General features: G+C 38.2%; 3 protein-coding genes across 7 annotated transcripts; 1 reads left to right on the top strand and 2 right to left on the bottom strand.

The window, feature by feature from the left end:
* The first annotated feature begins 83 nt into the window (after positions 1–83).
* LOC111778519 (clathrin interactor EPSIN 3-like) lies at positions 84–9,016 on the top strand. 3 transcript variants are annotated; one of them, XM_023658405.1, is made up of 14 exons: positions 84–235; positions 936–1,026; positions 2,380–2,431; positions 2,573–2,652; positions 2,765–2,843; positions 3,082–3,165; positions 3,274–3,419; positions 3,945–4,292; positions 4,863–4,904; positions 4,986–5,084; positions 5,171–5,322; positions 6,199–6,413; positions 6,625–8,014; positions 8,108–9,016. In XM_023658405.1, the coding sequence occupies exons 2-14, from the start codon at positions 992–994 to the stop codon at positions 8,683–8,685; spliced, it is 3,300 nt and encodes a 1,099-aa protein (XP_023514173.1). In that variant the 5' UTR covers positions 84–235; positions 936–991; the 3' UTR covers positions 8,686–9,016. The 3 variants fall into 3 exon arrangements, with proteins under 3 accessions (XP_023514173.1, XP_023514174.1, XP_023514172.1); XM_023658406.1 differs by having other exon boundaries at positions 84–287; positions 6,220–6,413; XM_023658404.1 differs by having other exon boundaries at positions 84–287.
* Positions 9,017–9,964: 948 nt separating this feature from the next.
* LOC111779199 (histone H3.2) lies at positions 9,965–10,756 on the bottom strand. Its single transcript, XM_023659295.1, has one exon. It carries the CDS (start codon positions 10,669–10,671, stop codon positions 10,261–10,263), a length of 411 nt encoding a protein of 136 aa, XP_023515063.1. The 5' UTR covers positions 10,672–10,756; the 3' UTR covers positions 9,965–10,260.
* Positions 10,757–11,177: 421 nt separating this feature from the next.
* Positions 11,178–17,226, bottom strand: LOC111778055 (solute carrier family 35 member F1-like). Of its 3 annotated transcripts, XM_023657672.1 has the most exons (11): positions 16,819–17,226; positions 15,960–16,054; positions 14,930–14,987; positions 14,476–14,670; positions 13,659–13,735; positions 13,453–13,535; positions 13,197–13,248; positions 12,235–12,303; positions 12,010–12,096; positions 11,852–11,913; positions 11,181–11,528 (listed from the first exon to the last, which is right to left on the bottom strand). In XM_023657672.1, exons 1-11 carry the CDS (start codon positions 16,934–16,936, stop codon positions 11,432–11,434), a joined length of 993 nt encoding a protein of 330 aa, XP_023513440.1. In that variant the 5' UTR covers positions 16,937–17,226; the 3' UTR covers positions 11,181–11,431. The 3 variants fall into 3 exon arrangements, with proteins under 3 accessions (XP_023513443.1, XP_023513441.1, XP_023513440.1); XM_023657675.1 differs by lacking the exon at positions 14,476–14,670 and having other exon boundaries at positions 11,178–11,528; XM_023657673.1 differs by lacking the exons at positions 15,960–16,054; positions 16,819–17,226 and adding an exon at positions 15,065–15,257 and having other exon boundaries at positions 11,178–11,528.
* Positions 17,227–18,424: the final 1,198 nt, after the last annotated feature.

Raw genomic sequence — 18,424 nt, 5'->3', positions numbered from 1 at the left:
AATGAGACAAAATAAAAAAATAAAATAAAAATAAAATAAAAATACATTCCCTTAATTTACTGCGTGTAAGTTGCGTTGTCTCTTTTATCTCTCTCGCGGTACGTCCATTCTCCTTCGCTGCTATTTCCTCGACAGAGCATTTCTTCTTCCAAGACCATGTTCAAAAATCTCGCCTCTTCTTCTACTTTCCTCTCCAACTAGCTTCAGATCCGCCATCCTCATTCCACTCTCCGGCGTAAGCATTTTCTTCCATTTCTGATCCATCCGCTTTCCTCCTTCTGCGATTGGTATGCTCTTCTATCATTTTACTGCTTTCCTTTCAGATCTTGCGCTTTATTTTTATTTTTCATTTACATCATCCACAGCTTTGCTATTGATTCAGCTTATTGATCGCGAATGTTAGTTGGAATGAAGTTTTGAATTGAATTCGGAATACTGTTTTTTTTTTTTTCTTTTTTCTTTTTTTTCTTTCTTTGAATTGGCCTTTTGTTGCTTTTGATGATTGATGATCGAAGTTGCCATTGATGTTAATGATCTGGATCCTCGATTCTTGTTCATTTAGGTGAATTTTGGTTTGGTTTGGTTTTGTCGGTGCTTTTGGTTGGAAATTTCCAATTCTCTTCCACCGACTTGAATTTGTTTATACTTTTCACAATGCCAGATGTGGATCATGATTTGTGGTTCGGTATTTCTCGTCCATTCGACTGCTGATGCGTGTATGCATATCTATCAAAGTTTGTAACGTACATTTCGTTGTATACTTACGTGGCTAGCAATGTAGATGAAAATTAAGTTTCCTTCCATGGTGTGTTTGATGTCAAATAACCATAATTTGGAATTGTAGTCGTTCTACGTGTACTTTCATGTTCATTACTTAGATTTCTAATCTATATTCCAAGCTTTTAAACACTCTTACTTGTTTTTCTCTGAAACAGCCCAGAATATTTGAGGTGAGCTTCATTTGAATTTTAGTACCATCAAAGCATCAACGATGAAGAAGGTCTTTGGTCAGACTGTCAGGGATATGTGAGTGATAATTCACATTTTAATGCTCATATATGACTTCATCACTGCAAGTGAATGTTAGAAATAAAAAGTTCTAGCACTGGATGATGTAGAGCCTGTTTGGTTTCTGGTTTATGATTGAAGTGCACAGCTGTAAGGGTTGTAAATTCTGTTTGACATGTTTCTGAATTTCAAATGGACGTTTTCTTTCACATCCTAAATTATTTTTAAAGTTCTAATTAGGGAAAGTTAAGTTTAAAATAGAGTAATTTTAAAATATTTAACAGTTTAAACTGGAAAATAAACATTTATCAGTATATGAACTTTTTCCAACTTTAATGACTTCATTTTATCATACTGTTCAATAAAGCTTTTCCAGCTTCTACTTTATTTTTAGTTGGTATGATTTATAAATGTTTTAAGTTCATAGAAGAGAGTAACTTTTAATTTGATCACGGTGTAAATTATAAAGATCATATAAGACAATTTATTAACTGTAGTGTTAATAGAATATACATTATAATTCTAAATTATCAACAATTATTTGGAAAGGTTGTTGTACTTTAGTTGGGTTTTCTATGTTCAAAATTTCTATATTAGTTTTTTAACTTTTATTTAATCAATCTGCTGAAGAAAGAACAAAGAATGTGATGTGGAAAGAGTTGTGAAATGTGAAGTTATGGTAAATTAGTGTATCTTAAATTTCCAAAGAAAAAAAAAAAAGAATGAAGGTCTATATGATTTATGATACAGAAACTAGTTTTGCAAATATTAAAAACTAAGAAAACAAAGTTCTATCTGATAGGTTCTTAAAAAGTTCAAATTCATGTTAAATAATGGTGTTCTGAAACTGTTTTCGGAACATATAGTTTAAAGAATATTTGAATGATGAAAGCTTAACAATTAGCTTTACTTTAAATTTATGCTTTTTTTATACTTCTTGAAAAAGTCTTGTAGTACTCTAACTAAAGACACCAGCAAAGGACCCTACAACCATTCTACTGAAGTACCGAAGCTTCTCTTCCCATTCTTAAACGATCTCAAGCTTCAAGGATCTGCAAAACTTCTAGGCATAATACTTGTGAATTAGATATTTTAAATCAAACATGCTTTTAGTTTTAAATCAAGAATTCTATATTAAATGTTCTCTGCAAATTATAGATTCGATGCTCTATGCCTATTGTATAGAATCAATGTGTTCCATGCTTCAAAAAACCTTAAATATTATCTTAACAAAACTTTCCTGTTATTCTTTTCTTAAAAAATTAATTTCAGGGTCGTGCTTCAATGTTGGCATTTTCCCTCTCTTTGTATGCTTGATTACCTTTTTGCATGATATTCACTTAAATGGCTTTGTATTTCATTTTCTTGCAGCAAGAGAGAGGTTAATAAGACAGTGCTTAAAGTTCCTCGATTGGAGCAGAAGGTATTTTTTGTTTTCTCCCTTAATGATTTTCTTTGGCTCTTCTCTGATAGATTCTCCTTGTAGGTGAAAATCGTTTGAAATGTGATACCTGGTCATTTAAGACTTCTAACTCTGACAATAAGATCATTTCCTGCCTGGCAGGTTCTTGATGCTACTAGCAATGAGCCTTGGGGCCCCCATGGAACACTTCTTGCAGAGATTGCTCAAGCAAGCAAAAATTAGTAAGCATCACATTTTTTCTTCTTTTTGATTGAAAGTGTTACCTGGTTTTCATGAATGATTTCTACTACCCACCCTGAATTAGAAGAGAGCTCATTCTAAATCTTAATGCAGTCATGAGTGTCAGATGATCATGGCAGTAATTTGGAAGCGTGTTAATGACTCTGGCAAAAATTGGCGGCATGTATACAAGGTTTGATTTCTGTCATTTGATATTGGCGCACATGTGTGCGAACATAATCTTTCTCCCCCCCAACAGTTCATTGTCTTCACAGGGGAAAAAAAATGTTATCTTCCATCAGTTTTTGTCATGATTTTTGAAAGTCCTTAAAGCTTGATTATATTATTCAGGGAAAAAGAAATCTTGATTTTCTGTTTCTTGCGTTCTTTGAGGGTACAGTTCTTTTAAAAGAAAATATGTTGTGCTTCAGGGTTTAACTGTCTTGGAGTATCTGGTGGCTCATGGATCCGAACGAGTAATAGACGAAATCAAGGATCATGCATACCAATTATCAGTAATACAGTTTCTTAGTTCTTTGTAACAACTACATGTTTTATTTAGTTTTCTCCATTTTCTTGGATGTTATTCTAATTTCTTAATCATTATTTTTTTCCCACTATAGGGCTTGTCCAGCTTTCAATATATTGATTCTAGTGGAAGGGATCAAGGATCAAATGTACGAAAGAAGTCGCAGAGTCTTGTGCTGCTAGTGAACGATTCTGAAAGAATCAGTGAGATTAGGCAGAAGGCTAATACTAACAGGGACAAGTGAGTGTAGTCTATATCTGTATATATATATATAACGCTCCATCTCTTTTCTGCTTCTTTCTCTATTCAATTTCTCCAATTTTGTCTATATGGCAGAAGTATCTGTGATTTTAATGCCTGCAGGTTATTTACTTAAAGTTTGGCGATCAATCTTGTATGATAATATGTTTGTGAATCATGTTCAATGTTTTCTTCTCCTTTCTTGGTCTTCAACTTTGTTTAATATTTTTTCCTTTAGAATCTGCATCTTTATTGTGTTGTCTGTTAGCTTCTCAAGCAAACTTCTCTCTGTCAAATATTGTAAGAACAGCATGAGCCTGTATTTTAGCCTGGTGAACTTGGAAATTAAATAAAATTTTTGGCATGAAAAAAAATCTGTCATTTGTTCTTCTTTCTTTCTTTCTTCGGTTGTCTTCTTCTTCTTCCTTCCCCCTTTCCTCATACATTTTTAAAATTAGGATAGCTCCTTGTAATTAGTTTAACGTGGTTGTGCTCAACAATAAATGCATTTGTATGACTGGATAGGTTTCGAAGTGCATCATTAGCTGGTGGAGCATATAGGCCAAACTCCAATGCTGGGGGGTATGGAGACCGTTATGATGATGATTATAATGAGGGACGCTATAGAAGCAGGGACGAAGATAGGAATAGCAATGGTTATGGAAGGGAAAGAGAATATGACTATAGAGCTGATGACCGTGGGAGGAATTCTGACTCAAATATACGTGATAGAGATCAATATAGGAGAGATGGTGAAGAACGCTATGGAAAAGATAGTCCCAGGGATGGTGATAGTTGGGGACGAAGAAGTGTTGATGATCACCGATATGGTTCAAGAAAGGATCAAGATAATGATCATGATGACAATGCACGGTATGTATCATGTGTTATCGAATTATTCTTTCACTATTATGTAAAGGAACCCCTTTTTTTGAGATAAGAAACATCAAAAAGGTAAAAGAAAAAAGAAGGTCAACAGCTAAATAACACAACCTAAAGGATAAAGAGACAGGAGTTCCTTCTCCAAAAAATAAGGGGTGAAACAAAAAAAACTCTAATCGAGGTTGGTAAGAGAAACAAGGTAATTAAGGAAAAAAAAGTGACGAGCACGCCAATTAGATGGATTGAACCAGACAATGTCAGAAATGTGATCAAGAGACTTTGACTTGTCAGAATCTTCTTACATTTCTTTCCTTCCAAATGGGCCACAAAATAGCTCCAACGGCACTAGACCAAATCACTCTGGCTTTGTCCTTGACACCAACTAAACAATAATGCTGAATGTAGGAGTGCCTCTTCTGAACCTTGTCTAAGATACTAATGCTGTTGAGAGCTACTGTGCAAAGGAAAATTTTGATATTTTTAGAACCAATCCTTCCCAGATCACTCTGGTGTACAATTTTGGCATGGGTTGTACTTAGCCTGTATTTCTTTTTCTTGCAGTGATGGTAGTGGAAGAGGTGATGACAGGTCTCCAGACGTGAGGTAATTCTTAAAAACTTTCATGGAATAGTGTGTTCAATTGAGTTCTATGAATTGAATTATGAGTTGAATCTCTTTTGGCAGGCGGCATGATCATAAATTTTCAGAGCAAGACACTGGTGCACCTCCTAGTTATGAAGAGGCAGTGAGCGAGTCTCAAAGCCCACCAGCTCATAATGATAGGTATTAGTTTTCTTCTGCTCAATTCTATTTCTAGTTTTAGCAGTTTTAATAACTGTTTAGTCAACTGGACATCTTTTATTGGAAAGGGACCAAGAAATCTCAAACTCTGCTCCTGCTACTTCATCTGCGCTTGTTACCAGTGCACCTAGCCAGTCAAGTCCCGTTCCTGGTACTCCAACATCTGGAAACCAGTTAATTGGGTCCTTTGATGCATTTGATCCTCGCAGTTCAGTCACAGGTGCACAAAACCTCTGTTAGTTTTTAATGCTATTAACCTCAGGTTGACCCCATTTAAATCTAGCTCTACCCAGCATGTGTTATCATCCTTTAAGAGTTTGATTGTGATAGCGACATTTACTGAGGAATATTAATAGTACTAAGGGCTTAAAGTTAAAACTGGGAAATTTAGATTTCATTTTGATAGGGAAGAATCTCCCCCTCCCCTCTTCAGTATTGTGTATTTTGGTTTTCATAAGGTTGCTGGAATTGGTGATGACAATATTGTTATCTACTTCACGAATATGACTTGAATTGTACATATCGTGGATAGGTAGTATGGTTCACTCAATTGCCTCTGTCACAGCGACATCATGTTTTTCATAAAATATTGATTCAGAGGGCATATTTTAAATGATGAAGGTTCTTGGATGCTGTATACAATGAAGTGTATGTATGGACATATGTCAATTTGGATGATGTAGGGAAAGTAGTGAAACGTGATCTAATGAAATAAATCTATAATGCATTTCATTCTATCGTTATAGGTAGCCTACTTCCCACGGTCACCATTTTAACGTAGTATAGTAGTTACACATGAATTGTGTTATGCAATAAACATCTCCTCTGTATCCTGTTTCTATGCAATTTTTTGAGTATCAATTAAATGCATAATTCTGTAGAGAGGTTTTGGATCCCAGTCTGATATAGTTTAAAGGTTACTTACATATCGACATACAAGTGTTTGGCATGGTAGAAAAAGTTGATGTACAAGTCTTTTTGCGTACCATCCTATCAAAGATAATCCAACATGGGTCTGTTAAGGATAATCCACTCTTTTGACTCAAACCAAACTATAAGCTATCTTACTTTGTTGGTTCTTGGCACTAAACCCCAGGTACTTCCCCCCTTTTTTCAGCTGCTCCAACTGTTCCACCAAACAATACTGAGATGGACTTACTTGGCTCACTGACGGATTTTCCTTCAAACCCATTGGCCATTATGCCAGTGGAGTCTGCAAACGTGACTGGAGCCTTCGAGCCTGATTCCCACATGAACTCTGGAGCAGGAACCTTGCACGCTACTATGTCAGTAGCTAGTGTCAGTAATCAGGTATATGATGGTGCATTTTAAGTTTTTCATTCACAGTGTAGAAGTGCCCACTCTGATAAAATTACATATATACATCGTTCCCTTTGGTTTTCCATTATCTGTCACAACTAAACGGACATTTTTCATATATTTTTCTAATCAAACACATAAAAGATAGAAACTTTAGTTGAACTGAATCCGTATTGAGCACCTTCGAATTATGTACTTGCAGAGTTTTGAAGATCCTTTTGGCGACACTCCTTTTAAAGCTATGCTTTCTGATGATGGTGCCCCTCAATTCCATTCTTCTGCTATGACAGATTCTCTCCAGTCTTCCCTGCATCAAAGCCTTGGTCAACCCCAACCTTCTTCCATGACAGATCCTCTCCAGTCTTCCCTACACCAAAACCTTGGACAATCTCATCCTTCTACTATGACAGATCCTTTCCAGTCTTCTCTGCACCAAGGCCTTGGACAATCCCAAGGAGCTACACCGGAAACAAACCAAGTCTCTACTTCTGAATTTAGTAATGGATTTTCTGCTTCAACTGGTGCATCTGGCTTATCCAGTTTGCAAGCACCATCAGACCCACAGTTTCTTCCAGGGCCATCCACTATTCCAGAACCCGAGATTGATATACTGGCAGATATTCTACCTCCTTCTGGACCTCCATCTGGACCTCCATCTAACACAGCATCCCTGGCAACTTATTCATTCCCCAGCGACCAGCCTGCGTTGCCTACTCCCTTCTCAGATCCTGCTCAACCTCATCAAAATTTTACAGCTTTAAGCAATCAGCCTTCAAAACCAAATGATTGCTCCGTCCTTAATTTGCAACCCCAACCAGGAACTACGGCACCTTTGTACTCAAATATGGCTTTCCCGCCTCAAAGTGCACCTACTGGACAGCTTGGATATGGTGCCCCACAGGGAGGATCTACAGCACCTGCTGGTCAGTTAAGCTATGGGCCCCCACAGGGAGGATCTGCAGCACCTACTGGACAGTTTGGCTATGGGATGGCCCCACAGGGAGGATCTACAGCACCCACTGGACAGCATGGCTATGGGGGTCCACAGGGGGGATCTACGGAACCTACTGGACAGCATGGCTATGGGGGTCCACAGGGGGGATCTACAGCACCCACTGGACAGCTTGGCTATGGGGCCCCCCAGGGAGGATCTACAGCTCCTTTCTATCCACAGATGGCTTCAACAAGCAGTTCAAATCCGCAGGCTAATGGTGGTGGAGGCTATTTTATAGAGAATGTAGGATCTGCTGCTTCTGTTACGACACAAATTGCTCAGCAAAATCCAAGTGGGCCAGCTGCTCCACTTGGCAGTGGAAACATGCAGCATCATGGCGTTACATCCCAGCCATTAGCTTCACATGGAGCTTATCAGGTACAAAATGGACATGCTGCACAGCCAAGGAGTGATGATTTTCTGGGCAGCATTCTTCCGCAAGCTGCACCCCCTCAAGTTCCGTTACAACAAGGTTTTCCAACCTTAACAGATTCACTTTCAATAGCATCTCAACCGTCTAAGGGCAAATTTGAGACGAAGTCAACAGTCTGGACTGACACTCTTAACAGAGGGCTAGTTGATTTGAACATATCTGGCCGTGAGTTCGTGCTCCCTCAGATTCTTACTTGTGTATGTATGCATCATATCTGTTGTCTCTGATAGTTAACTAAATATGTTGCTCTATGTGCAGCTAAAACAAATCCATTGGCAGACATTGGAGTGGATTTTGATTCCATAAATCGGAAAGAGAAGAGGATGGAAAAACCTACTACAACTGCAGTAACTTCTACTATCACCATGGGTAAAGCTATGGGATCTGGTTCTGGAATGGGTCGTGCCGGTGCGGGTGCCCTCAGAGCTCCATCTAACCCAATGATGGGTTCAGGTATGGGTATGAACAATGTTGGCATGGGAGGGCCTTACGGAGGAATCAATCAACCCATGGGAATGGGAATGGGTATGAGTATGGGTATGAACAATGCTGGTATGAATCCGGGAATGGGCATGGGCATGAACCCTGGGATGGGAATGAACCAGGGCATGAACCCTGGGATGGGAATGGGAATGAACCCGGGTATGAACCCTGGGATGGGAATGAACCCGGGTATGGGAATGAACCCTGGCATGGGAATGAATATGGGTATGGGACAAGGAATGCAATTCCGATCACCAGGTGGATATCAGCTGGGATCGAATGCTTCGGGTAGTTATAATCCAATGATGAGTGGGTACGCCCCCCAACAATCATATGGTGGTGGCTACCAATAATAAACCAAGTTGAAGATTCACAAGTGTAGCACCAGTTTTACATGAGAGTGTACCAGATTGGGATGGCCAACTTGATGTGTTGCCATTGGAAGTTCTTCTTCACATTGGACATTTGGTGAAGAGCAAAAATGCTGCCATTTCATTCATTTCTATGAAATCTGCTGGATGCGATGTTCATTTGTTTGATATTCTTTGCATGCTTTAACATTTCTAGCGACATACCCCGAGAGTTCTACAGGTGAGTTGCTTGCTGATCGTATTCTTATCACAATTTGTATACAAACTGAACATCGATAAATGAGAGGATATACCTCGATTTTTATTAGCAACATATAATATATATATATATATATATATATGTACAATACACATATTATGAACCATACATTTCTCTGATAGATCATATCATCTCTTTTTCAATGTGAGTTCGTACTGTCTTCCACATCATGACTGGTGCCGTGTTGTGTGTCACATCTTTGCTAATCAACAGGGAAAAAAAAAGACCATCTTTGATGTCACCAGATGTTCAGAAAGGTATGTACCGTTGATTTTCAGGTTCAAGGAAAATAGATTTTCTTAGTTTTTCCTACCCAATAATTATTTGATTCNTTTTTTTTTTTTTTTTTTTTTTTTTTTTTTTTTTGAAAATATGTTTGTTTTTGCACCATTCTTAGAAAATCTATCTAATTTAAAGAAGTCAAAGTATGTAATTGAGGTTTGAGAATTAACCGAAGTCAAAGTACGTAATTGAGGTTTGAGAATCAAAGTTAATTAAATAAACACGATTCTACATAATAGTATGATATTATATTATTCACTTTAATATCAATTCACTTTAAATATAAACTCTATGTACCTTTTACATAATAGTATAATATTATTCACTTTTAAGTATAAACTCTTTAAGAATCCAGATCAGTTAAATAAATACGATAATAATATGATATTGTTCTCTTTAAATATAAACTCTTTGAAAATTCAAGTCAGTTAAATAAATTCAAATATAATATTGTACACTTTAAGTATAAACTCTCATGAAATTATCCACTTTAATTATAAGCTCTCAATTATTGAATATAATTCATGTTCATACACAATGATATGATAATATCCACTTTATAAACTTTCAATTGTCCATTTTAATTATTCACTTTGAGTGTAAGCTCTCAATTGTCTACTTTGATTATTCAAAGTGAGTATAATCTCTCAATTGTACACTTGAATATAAACTCTCAATGGTACACTTCGAGTATAAACTCTTATAGCCCAGACATGTGTATGGCTCTCAACTATAAATCCATAATCACTTCTGTAAAACTTTTATCATCCAACATGATCGACAGAATTGCAATGTAACGACAGAATTGCAAAGTTAATACAGATACTATTTCATTTAAATAATACATCGTTCTTCCCCAAGTAGAATTTTCAGTTCTGTTCCACGAACATCGTAATCCAAATGGAGAAAACCCTAATCTAAACACCGATTCAGCTTTAAAGCTCTCTAACACTACCTCAATGGCAAATCAACACCGCTAACCTTCATTCTGAACGCGAATCACACCTCTAGGCTTTCTAAGCTCTCTCGCCTCTAATTCTCCTCGCCAATTGAATATCCTTAGGCATAATCGTAACTCTCTTAGCATGAATTGCACAGAGGTTAGTATCCTCGAACAATCCGACGAGATAGGCTTCTGCCGCCTCCTGCAATGCCGCTACGGCGCTGCTTTGGAACCGGAGATCAGTCTTGAAGTCCTGAGCGATCTCTCTAACGAGCCGCTGGAACGGAAGCTTACGGATTAGAAGCTCGGTGCTCTTCTGGTACTTTCTAATTTCCCTCAGCGCCACCGTTCCCGGCCTAAATCTATGCGGCTTCTTCACTCCTCCCGTTGCAGGAGCTGATTTCCGAGCGGCTTTCGTCGCTAGCTGCTTCCTCGGAGCCTTACCGCCGGTGGATTTACGAGCAGTTTGCTTAGTACGAGCCATTGACGCGGCAGCGGGAAAAGGCTTCGGATGAAATTTTTGAGAGCGAAAGACGAAAATGAATATTTCGATGTGAGAAGCGGAAGAGACACGAGAGTATTTATAGGTGATTGCTCGGATGATGGAGGGTAAATGTGACCCGTCGATTGGAGTTTGTGTTTTACGGTTGAGATCATGTTTTGAGTTGAGCACGCGGATCGCTATCCGCGCCTTTAGCAGGCGGGAATTTGAGAGAGGGAATTAAAATATCTAACCCTCGCTTTACTTTTCGTCCTTTGAAAATCAATTCTTGTAATTGAACCTTTTTATAATAAAATTCCAATAAAAACATGTTTTTTTTTTTTGTTAACTTATTGGCTCATATAATTTGATATTCGTAAGTTAATAATCAAACGGGTTGTTTGATATCGACCAATCCAACATTCTTTTCTTGATTTTAAAAGGGTTGTTTGATATCGACCAATCCAACCTTCTTTTCTTGATTTTAAAATATTATTTAAATAAACGGTTACAGGTCTAAAAATTCTATTATATAAGACAAATAAAAGCATAATTAACAAATACATATTTGTCAACCTACCTATATATAAACATATATATAAACAGTAAAAACATATATTTTCGACCAAAATGTTATCCGTGTCGAAAAAAATAAGCCCATAAAGAACCCCACGAAAGAGTAAGTGAACTCTAAATCGAGATTAGATTAGACACCTCTTTCCTAATTTTTTCTATCCGACCTAATGGTTGAAGTTCCTTGTTCCTAGTTTCTCGAAGGACATTTCTTGTATGCATGTTTGTCGTGCTCGGATTCTTCGTCGGTGATGTCAGCTCGACGTTGATCTTCTTCTTTTTCACCCCTGCATTTAGAGATAAGAGTTCAGAGTTTGTCTAGCACTATTAGATAAGTGCAAAATGTAATAACAATGGTTTTGTGTAGCCATTAGACGGGGAAAAAAACTTCTATGGCTAAAGTTGGCTATAAAAATGGCAGATTCTCAAAACTTTATCAGTAACCATCATTTAGGTAATCATCTATAAACGCTCCACGACTTGAAGGAATGATAATGCAACGCAACCCTGAGGTCGTTCGAACCGAAACTTTTCGAGCAGTATATATATGTATTTTACGAGCACATTCTAAGAGCAGTATATAAAAAGTAGATCAAGAGAGATTACATACACTGAATAAATAATAAGTCCAATGACAACAACAGCAAAGGCCAAGTAGTAAATCCAATCAACCTGCAAAAAATGACTAGATTTAGACAAACAAAACGTCCGATATGACTCATGAAAGAAAAGAAAAGAACGACGTGATGGTGACGAATGACCACGAACCATCTCGTTATATGCGATGACACGAATTACGATCGACCACATGTCCGAGGTCAGTAAAGAGAGGTTCAACATTGTGGATCCGCTAACCTGCGAAAATGCATACTTTTAGAACCAAACTCTAATGTAAGAGGTGCTAGAGATCTAAAATACTAGCAGACTATTTGGGAGATGAACCATTCAGCCATCAACTTGCATAATATTGATAAGAAATATTCCAATCCATACCTGAAGCAGTACAGGGACAAGCGAGTAAAACATGAACATAGCCACAGAAAACCCAGCAAAAGGAATTGCCTGAATGAAATAAGATAGAAAACAATAACAATCGAGTATCAAATTATAGGAGAGATTGAGTTTAGTTCAAGCCCGCCGCTAGCCGATATTGTCCTCTTTGAGTTTTTCCTTTCGCTCTTCCCCTTAGGGTCTTCAAAAAGCGTCTGCTAGGAGAGGTTTTCATACCATTATAAAGAATGCTTTGTTCTCCTCTCCAACCGACGTGGGATCCACAATCCATGCCCCCCCCCCCTCTCTCTCTCGAGGCCTAACGTCCTTGTTGGCACATCGCCTCGTGTCCATCCCCCTTCAGGACTCAACCTCTTCGCTGGCACATCCTCAGGTGTCTGGCTCTGATGCCATTTGTAACCGCCCAAGCCCACGACTGGTAGATATTGTCCTCTTTGGGCTTTCCTTTATGGACTTCCCCTCAAGGTTTTTAAAATGCGTCTGCTAGGGAGAGGTTTCCACACCCTTTTGATTCGTTCTCTCCCCAACCGATGTGAGATCTCACAATCCACCCACCTTCAAGGTCCAGCGTCCTTGCTGGTATTCGTTACTCTCTCCAATCAATGTGGGATCTCACAAATTAACACTAAAAACTCCATCTATGCAGCCCATCTCTAAAGTTTTGGCAAGTAAAAGTAAGTCATATGGATTAAACGACTTGGCTTCATAAAAGATCCAGTGACAGACGAAACCAACAACAGAAGCATGTCAGGTCGATGGATTCCTAGCTGCCCCCCATTTTTGCATTTGGCGTAGGATTTTCATTTCGGCTTGATGTTGCAAATGAAAACATCTTATCTTTATCAAACCGAAAGGTATTCTCTTTATGAAGTACTACTTTTCTAAGGAGGGAAGGTATGCTATGTGACAGTGCGAGTTAAAGAGAGAAAGAGAAGAGGCCTTACTGCTCCGGCTGTCCATCGAATGGATTTTAATTCATTGCGCTCAATTATGCTTCTAAGGAAATCATCAAGGGAAACATGATACATAAACTTTTAAAAGATGTCACAGGCACACAGTCACCTTAGTGCCCGCTCGATTTCGAGACATTTCTTAGACCAAAAAACCAAAACAATATCACATCGAGACGTATACAAAATTTATGTATATGCATAGAAAAAATACCATAGAACATTGAGACGTATATAAAATTAAGGATACATTTGAATTGCACTGACGATGGCACCGAAGGTGCCCAACATCGCCATTAGCTCAACTCTATCAGCATTCTTCACCAGAAATTCCTTCAGTAGAAAGTTAAACATTTATCAAGTGTTTAATAATTGTATATCACAAACCAATCATCAAATGGCTTGAGTCTATCTGTAACGGAAAAAGTAACTGCTACTGCGCACATGTGGCCTTACCACGCTGACATTAGTAACTGCATAAAGGGTAGCAGCAGCTATAACAAGAGCATCCCCTTTAAGTGGGCTGGTTCCTCCTGCAGGTCATATTGGTGCATGTAAGTACAAGGAAACATCATTTTGCAAGGTTCATCACGAAAATGCTTACGGATGTAATAGAATGTCATAAAAATCAAATTGGGGGTTGGTTGGAGAGGGGAATGAAGCGTTATTTATAAGGGTGTGGAAACCTCTCCCTTGTAGACGCGTTTTAAATCCTTGAGGGTAAGCCCGGAAGGGAAAGCCCAAAGAGGACAATATCTGCTAGCGGTGAGCTTGAGCTGTTACAAATGGTATCATAGCCAGGCACTAAACGGTGTGTCAACGAGGACACTAGTCCCCCAAGAGAGGTGGATTGTGAGACGCCACATTAGTTGGAGAGGGGAACGAAGCGTTCCTTATAAGGATGTGGGAACCTCTCCCTAGTAGGCGCGTTTTAAAACCTCAAGGGAAAGCCCAAAGAGGACAACATTTGCTAGCAGTGGGCTTGAGCTATTACAAATGATATTAGAGTCAGGCACTGAATGGTGTGTCAGCGAGGACGTTGGTCCCCCAAGAGAGGTGGATTGTGAGATCCCGCATTGGTTGGAGAGGGGAACGAAGCATTCTTTATAAGGGTGTGAAAACTTCTCCCTAGTAGACGCGTTTTAAAACCTTAAGAGGAATTTCGAAAGGAAAAACCCAAAGAGGACAATATTTGGTGGCGGTAGGCTTGGGCTCTTACAGGATAAGGGGTGAGAGAGAGGGAGAGAGGACTTAATGGTGTTCGTGTCGTTACCAGCTCGGTCACCAGCGTGAACATCAGAAAAAATGACCATGACAAGACCAGCAACACAAACAACAACACCAGCTATCTTCCTGAATCTGTATTTTGTTTTCAGGAAAAGCCAGGTTAGCAGCATAACACAAGGGATTGTCCAACAATCCAGCAGCATGACACTTGTGAGAGATGTGTACTGATAGGCCTTCACAACTGCACCTCACATCAGCACAACGCCAGTATCAAATTATTAAACATTTAGGCAAAATATTACGATATAAGAAGTAAAGACTAATATATATATAGACTTCTATAGCTCATGACTCATGGGCAATGATGATTAGAGAAGGTTCATGAAAATCCTCTTTTACAAGAAGAACACACAGCGCGAAAGAACGTTCTTAATATTGGTATGTCCTATAACGTTTCGTTTTATCAAAGAATATCGTCAAGACAAGAAAAATCTCCGTACCAAGGTAGTTGGCTTCTACATCTACCAATCCTAGTGGTACGTAGAAGTACCATTTGGCCTGTAAGATTTAAAAAGAAGATAAGTAAGAAATTCACGCATCAGAGATATGAATTAGCAAAAGAAAAGAATATCAACCGCATAACTAAACACGAGTTGTTCTGACATCTTCATGTGGAGAATGTCTAATAGATCAGGGGCTCCCATGTCACCTTATAATTCAGCGTTGTACAAAGAAATAGTGTAATGGCCTACGCCCACTGCTATCAGATATTATCCGATTTGGCTCGTTACGTATTGCCGTTAGCCTCACGGTTTTAAAACACGTCTACTAGGAAGAAGTTTCCACACCTTTATAAGGAATGCTTCATTCTCCTCTCCAACCGATGTGGGATCTCACAATCCACCCCCCTTGTGAGCCCAGCGTCCTCGTTGGCACACCACCCGGTGTTTGGCTCTGATACCATTTGTAATAGCCCAAGTCCACCGCTAATAGATATTATTCGCTTTGGCACGTTACATATTGCCATCAGCATAACGGTTTTAAAACGTGTCAACTAAGGAGAAATTTCCACGCCCTTATAAAGAATGCTTCGTTCTCTTCTCCAATCGATGTGGGATCTCACAAATAGCAGCTGGTATAATCAAGCCATCAACAATTCACATCTCTAATTCAACAGCCAAATTATTATAGGATGCAACGGCCACCTTTAGCCATCTATCTAACGAAGGTAGCTATATCTAAGTTAAACTTTTATGCACGAGGTGAACTTTAAAAGATTTTCATAACAGCATTACGATTACTATGTTTGGTGCCCAACATGTGCTCTGTCTAAATATTTTGAACTTGGCTATTGCCATGCAAAAGAATTCAAAAACAACAAAAGCAGCAAGAAAATATAGTCTGGAAAACTTCATCAACAATATGAGGAACATTCAATTGTTTAGCTTCTTTCTCCATCAACTATCAAATTTCAACGGGTAGCCATTCAATCAGTCCAAAATGTATCAAAGCAAAAAGAATCACAATCACCTTGAGTGCTTTCTTACGGTAGAGCACTATACTTCCATAGACAATGGCCAAGAGGACATAGTTTATAAAGGACTGTGAAGTCGGTGCATTAATTCCTGCCCAAAAGAGTATGAAGTGTTAATAACTAATAAATTATTGCATATTTAAGAATGTCCCGATGTAATGGTCCAAGTCCACCGCTAGCAGATATTGTCCTTTTTGGGTTTTTCCTTTCGAACTTCTCCTTGATGTTTTTAAAATGCGTCTACTAGGGAGAGGTTTCCACACCTATATAAAGGGTGTTTCGTTCTCCTCCCCAACCGACGTGGGATATCACAATTCACCCTCCTTCAGGGCCCATCATCTTCGCTGATACTCGTTCAGTGGCTCTTCTACCATTTGTAATGGCCCAAACCCACCGCTAACAGATATTTTTCTCTTTCGGCTTTTCCTTTCGGGCTTCCCCTCAAGGTTTCCACACCCTTATATACGGTATTTCGTTCTCCTCCCCGATCGAGGTGGGATATCACAAGCCACGGGTTCTTATTTAGCTCCAAAAAAGTAAACTATTCAATTACCACTAAATCAAAAGGCTTAAGCTAAAGTGATTGCGTTCAACGGTAAGTGGGGGTGAGAATTAACCTCATAGAGGATATTGTTTAAGCTAGACTTTTGTATGAGTTCTTAACATGAAGTAAAACTTAAATCATATGAAAGGAAAGTAAATCTTCCATTTGCGCTTTGTAGAACTCCCTGTTCTTCCCAGACAAGTTGAAGTTCAAACCAAAACTATTTATAATGCACAGAATCCTCATATTTCCAACTCAGAATAGTACACGAAAATCCAAGAAAAAGACGCAGAAAAATACGAAGAATGTACCTCTTTTCGCGAGTTCAGAGGATGCAGAGCCAGTGAAAGTGGTAAGAAGAGACAAAAATTGTCCCAATCCAAGACCGATTACGGTCTTTTTCGAACAAAAATCCTTGAAACTGCTCATTATCTTCTCCAAACAAGATTAGAGAGAAGAATTTAAGTCGGAAACAAGAGATGGGCAGTAGAGATGAATGGATGAGAAGATTTCCCAACTTGAACGTGAGTTATTGCAGCCGTCAGAGAACGCATTTAACCATCTGAAATCTATAAATTGTGCCGAATTTCCGGAGCTGTTGTTGGCGAACGGAATTTCACGTTTTATCCTCTTGGGAATTAAATCTTGATTGTGGCAAAATCATATGAAATGATCGGCCCTATGGTAGTCAAAGGCTACCAAAATTTCAAATATTTTAATGCAAGGCTTCCCAACCAACGCCATGGATTTTTCTTTGCTAAATAAAATAATAATAATAATTAATATTATTATTATTATTTTTAAATAAAAAATAAAAAATTGTTGCCACTCCTTTCCCTCTCTATCTCACAATTCACTCTCTTTGGGGCTAGCGTCTTGTTGCCACACTATCTGGTGTCCACCCCCTTCGGGGCTTAGCATCCTCGCTGGCATACCGCCCGACGTCTGTCTTTTATACCATTTGTAATGGTCCAAAGCTCACCGCTAGCAAATATTGTCCCCTTTAGGTTTTTCGTTTTCAGCTTTTTCTATAAGGGTTTTAAAACACATCTACGAGGGAGAGGCTTCTACATACTTGTAAATAACGTTTCGTTCCTCTCTTCAATCAGTGTGGGATCTCACAACTCGAGTAGTAACAAATTGTATTGACGAGTTGATTCCACGTGAAATCTCGTACTTTTGATGCATTAAAAGAAGTCGGGTTTAGCGATACAATAAAAATGAAAATGAATTAAGTAAATAAACAAGTAAAAACTCAGAGTAACAATGCAATGTTTGGCTCTGCTGCTATTTATTTAAATATCGTCAATTTTTTTAACAATCTGTCAAATCTACACGCACTCTGAGCTTTACTATAACATTCCCACACGCCCAACCTCATCGTTACCTAAATGTACTACTATCGTGTATTAGCTGATCAAATCTCGAAATGTCATTTTCAAAATACAGGCATGTAAAACTCCATTTATCTATCTCAATACTAGATTATAAGAACTTCTCCTGAAATTTATCTTTAGTTTGCCTCGTACTAAGAAAGGTTATGACTCTATTTGTTCAGTCGTTGAACGGTTTAGTAAAACGACACATGTTTATTGACAGTAAGAACACGTTGGATGCTATGAATATTGATCGTTTAGGACAAAGATGATACGAACATTGAGATAGAGTAATTAATCGACCTATTCAATTTTTCGAATGACTAACTCAATGTTTAGCCTTGATTACTACCTGTTCTTCATCTATTCGAGTCGAACATTTAAACCTACAAAATTCATATTTATTATATATAAATAAACTAATCTTAAAAAAAATATATAATATTAAATTTTTAATTTTTTACCTAATAAGTTTTAAATTTTTTAATAATTTACGATCTAAATCGACTTTATTAAATCATTTAATTTTATATATAATATA

Source organism: Cucurbita pepo, chromosome LG17, assembly GCF_002806865.2.
Source record: "Cucurbita pepo subsp. pepo cultivar mu-cu-16 chromosome LG17, ASM280686v2, whole genome shotgun sequence".
Taxonomy (NCBI): Eukaryota; Viridiplantae; Streptophyta; class Magnoliopsida; order Cucurbitales; family Cucurbitaceae; genus Cucurbita; species Cucurbita pepo.
The sequence above is the reverse complement of the archived record's forward strand: the minus strand, read 5'-3'. Positions and strand labels throughout refer to the sequence as shown.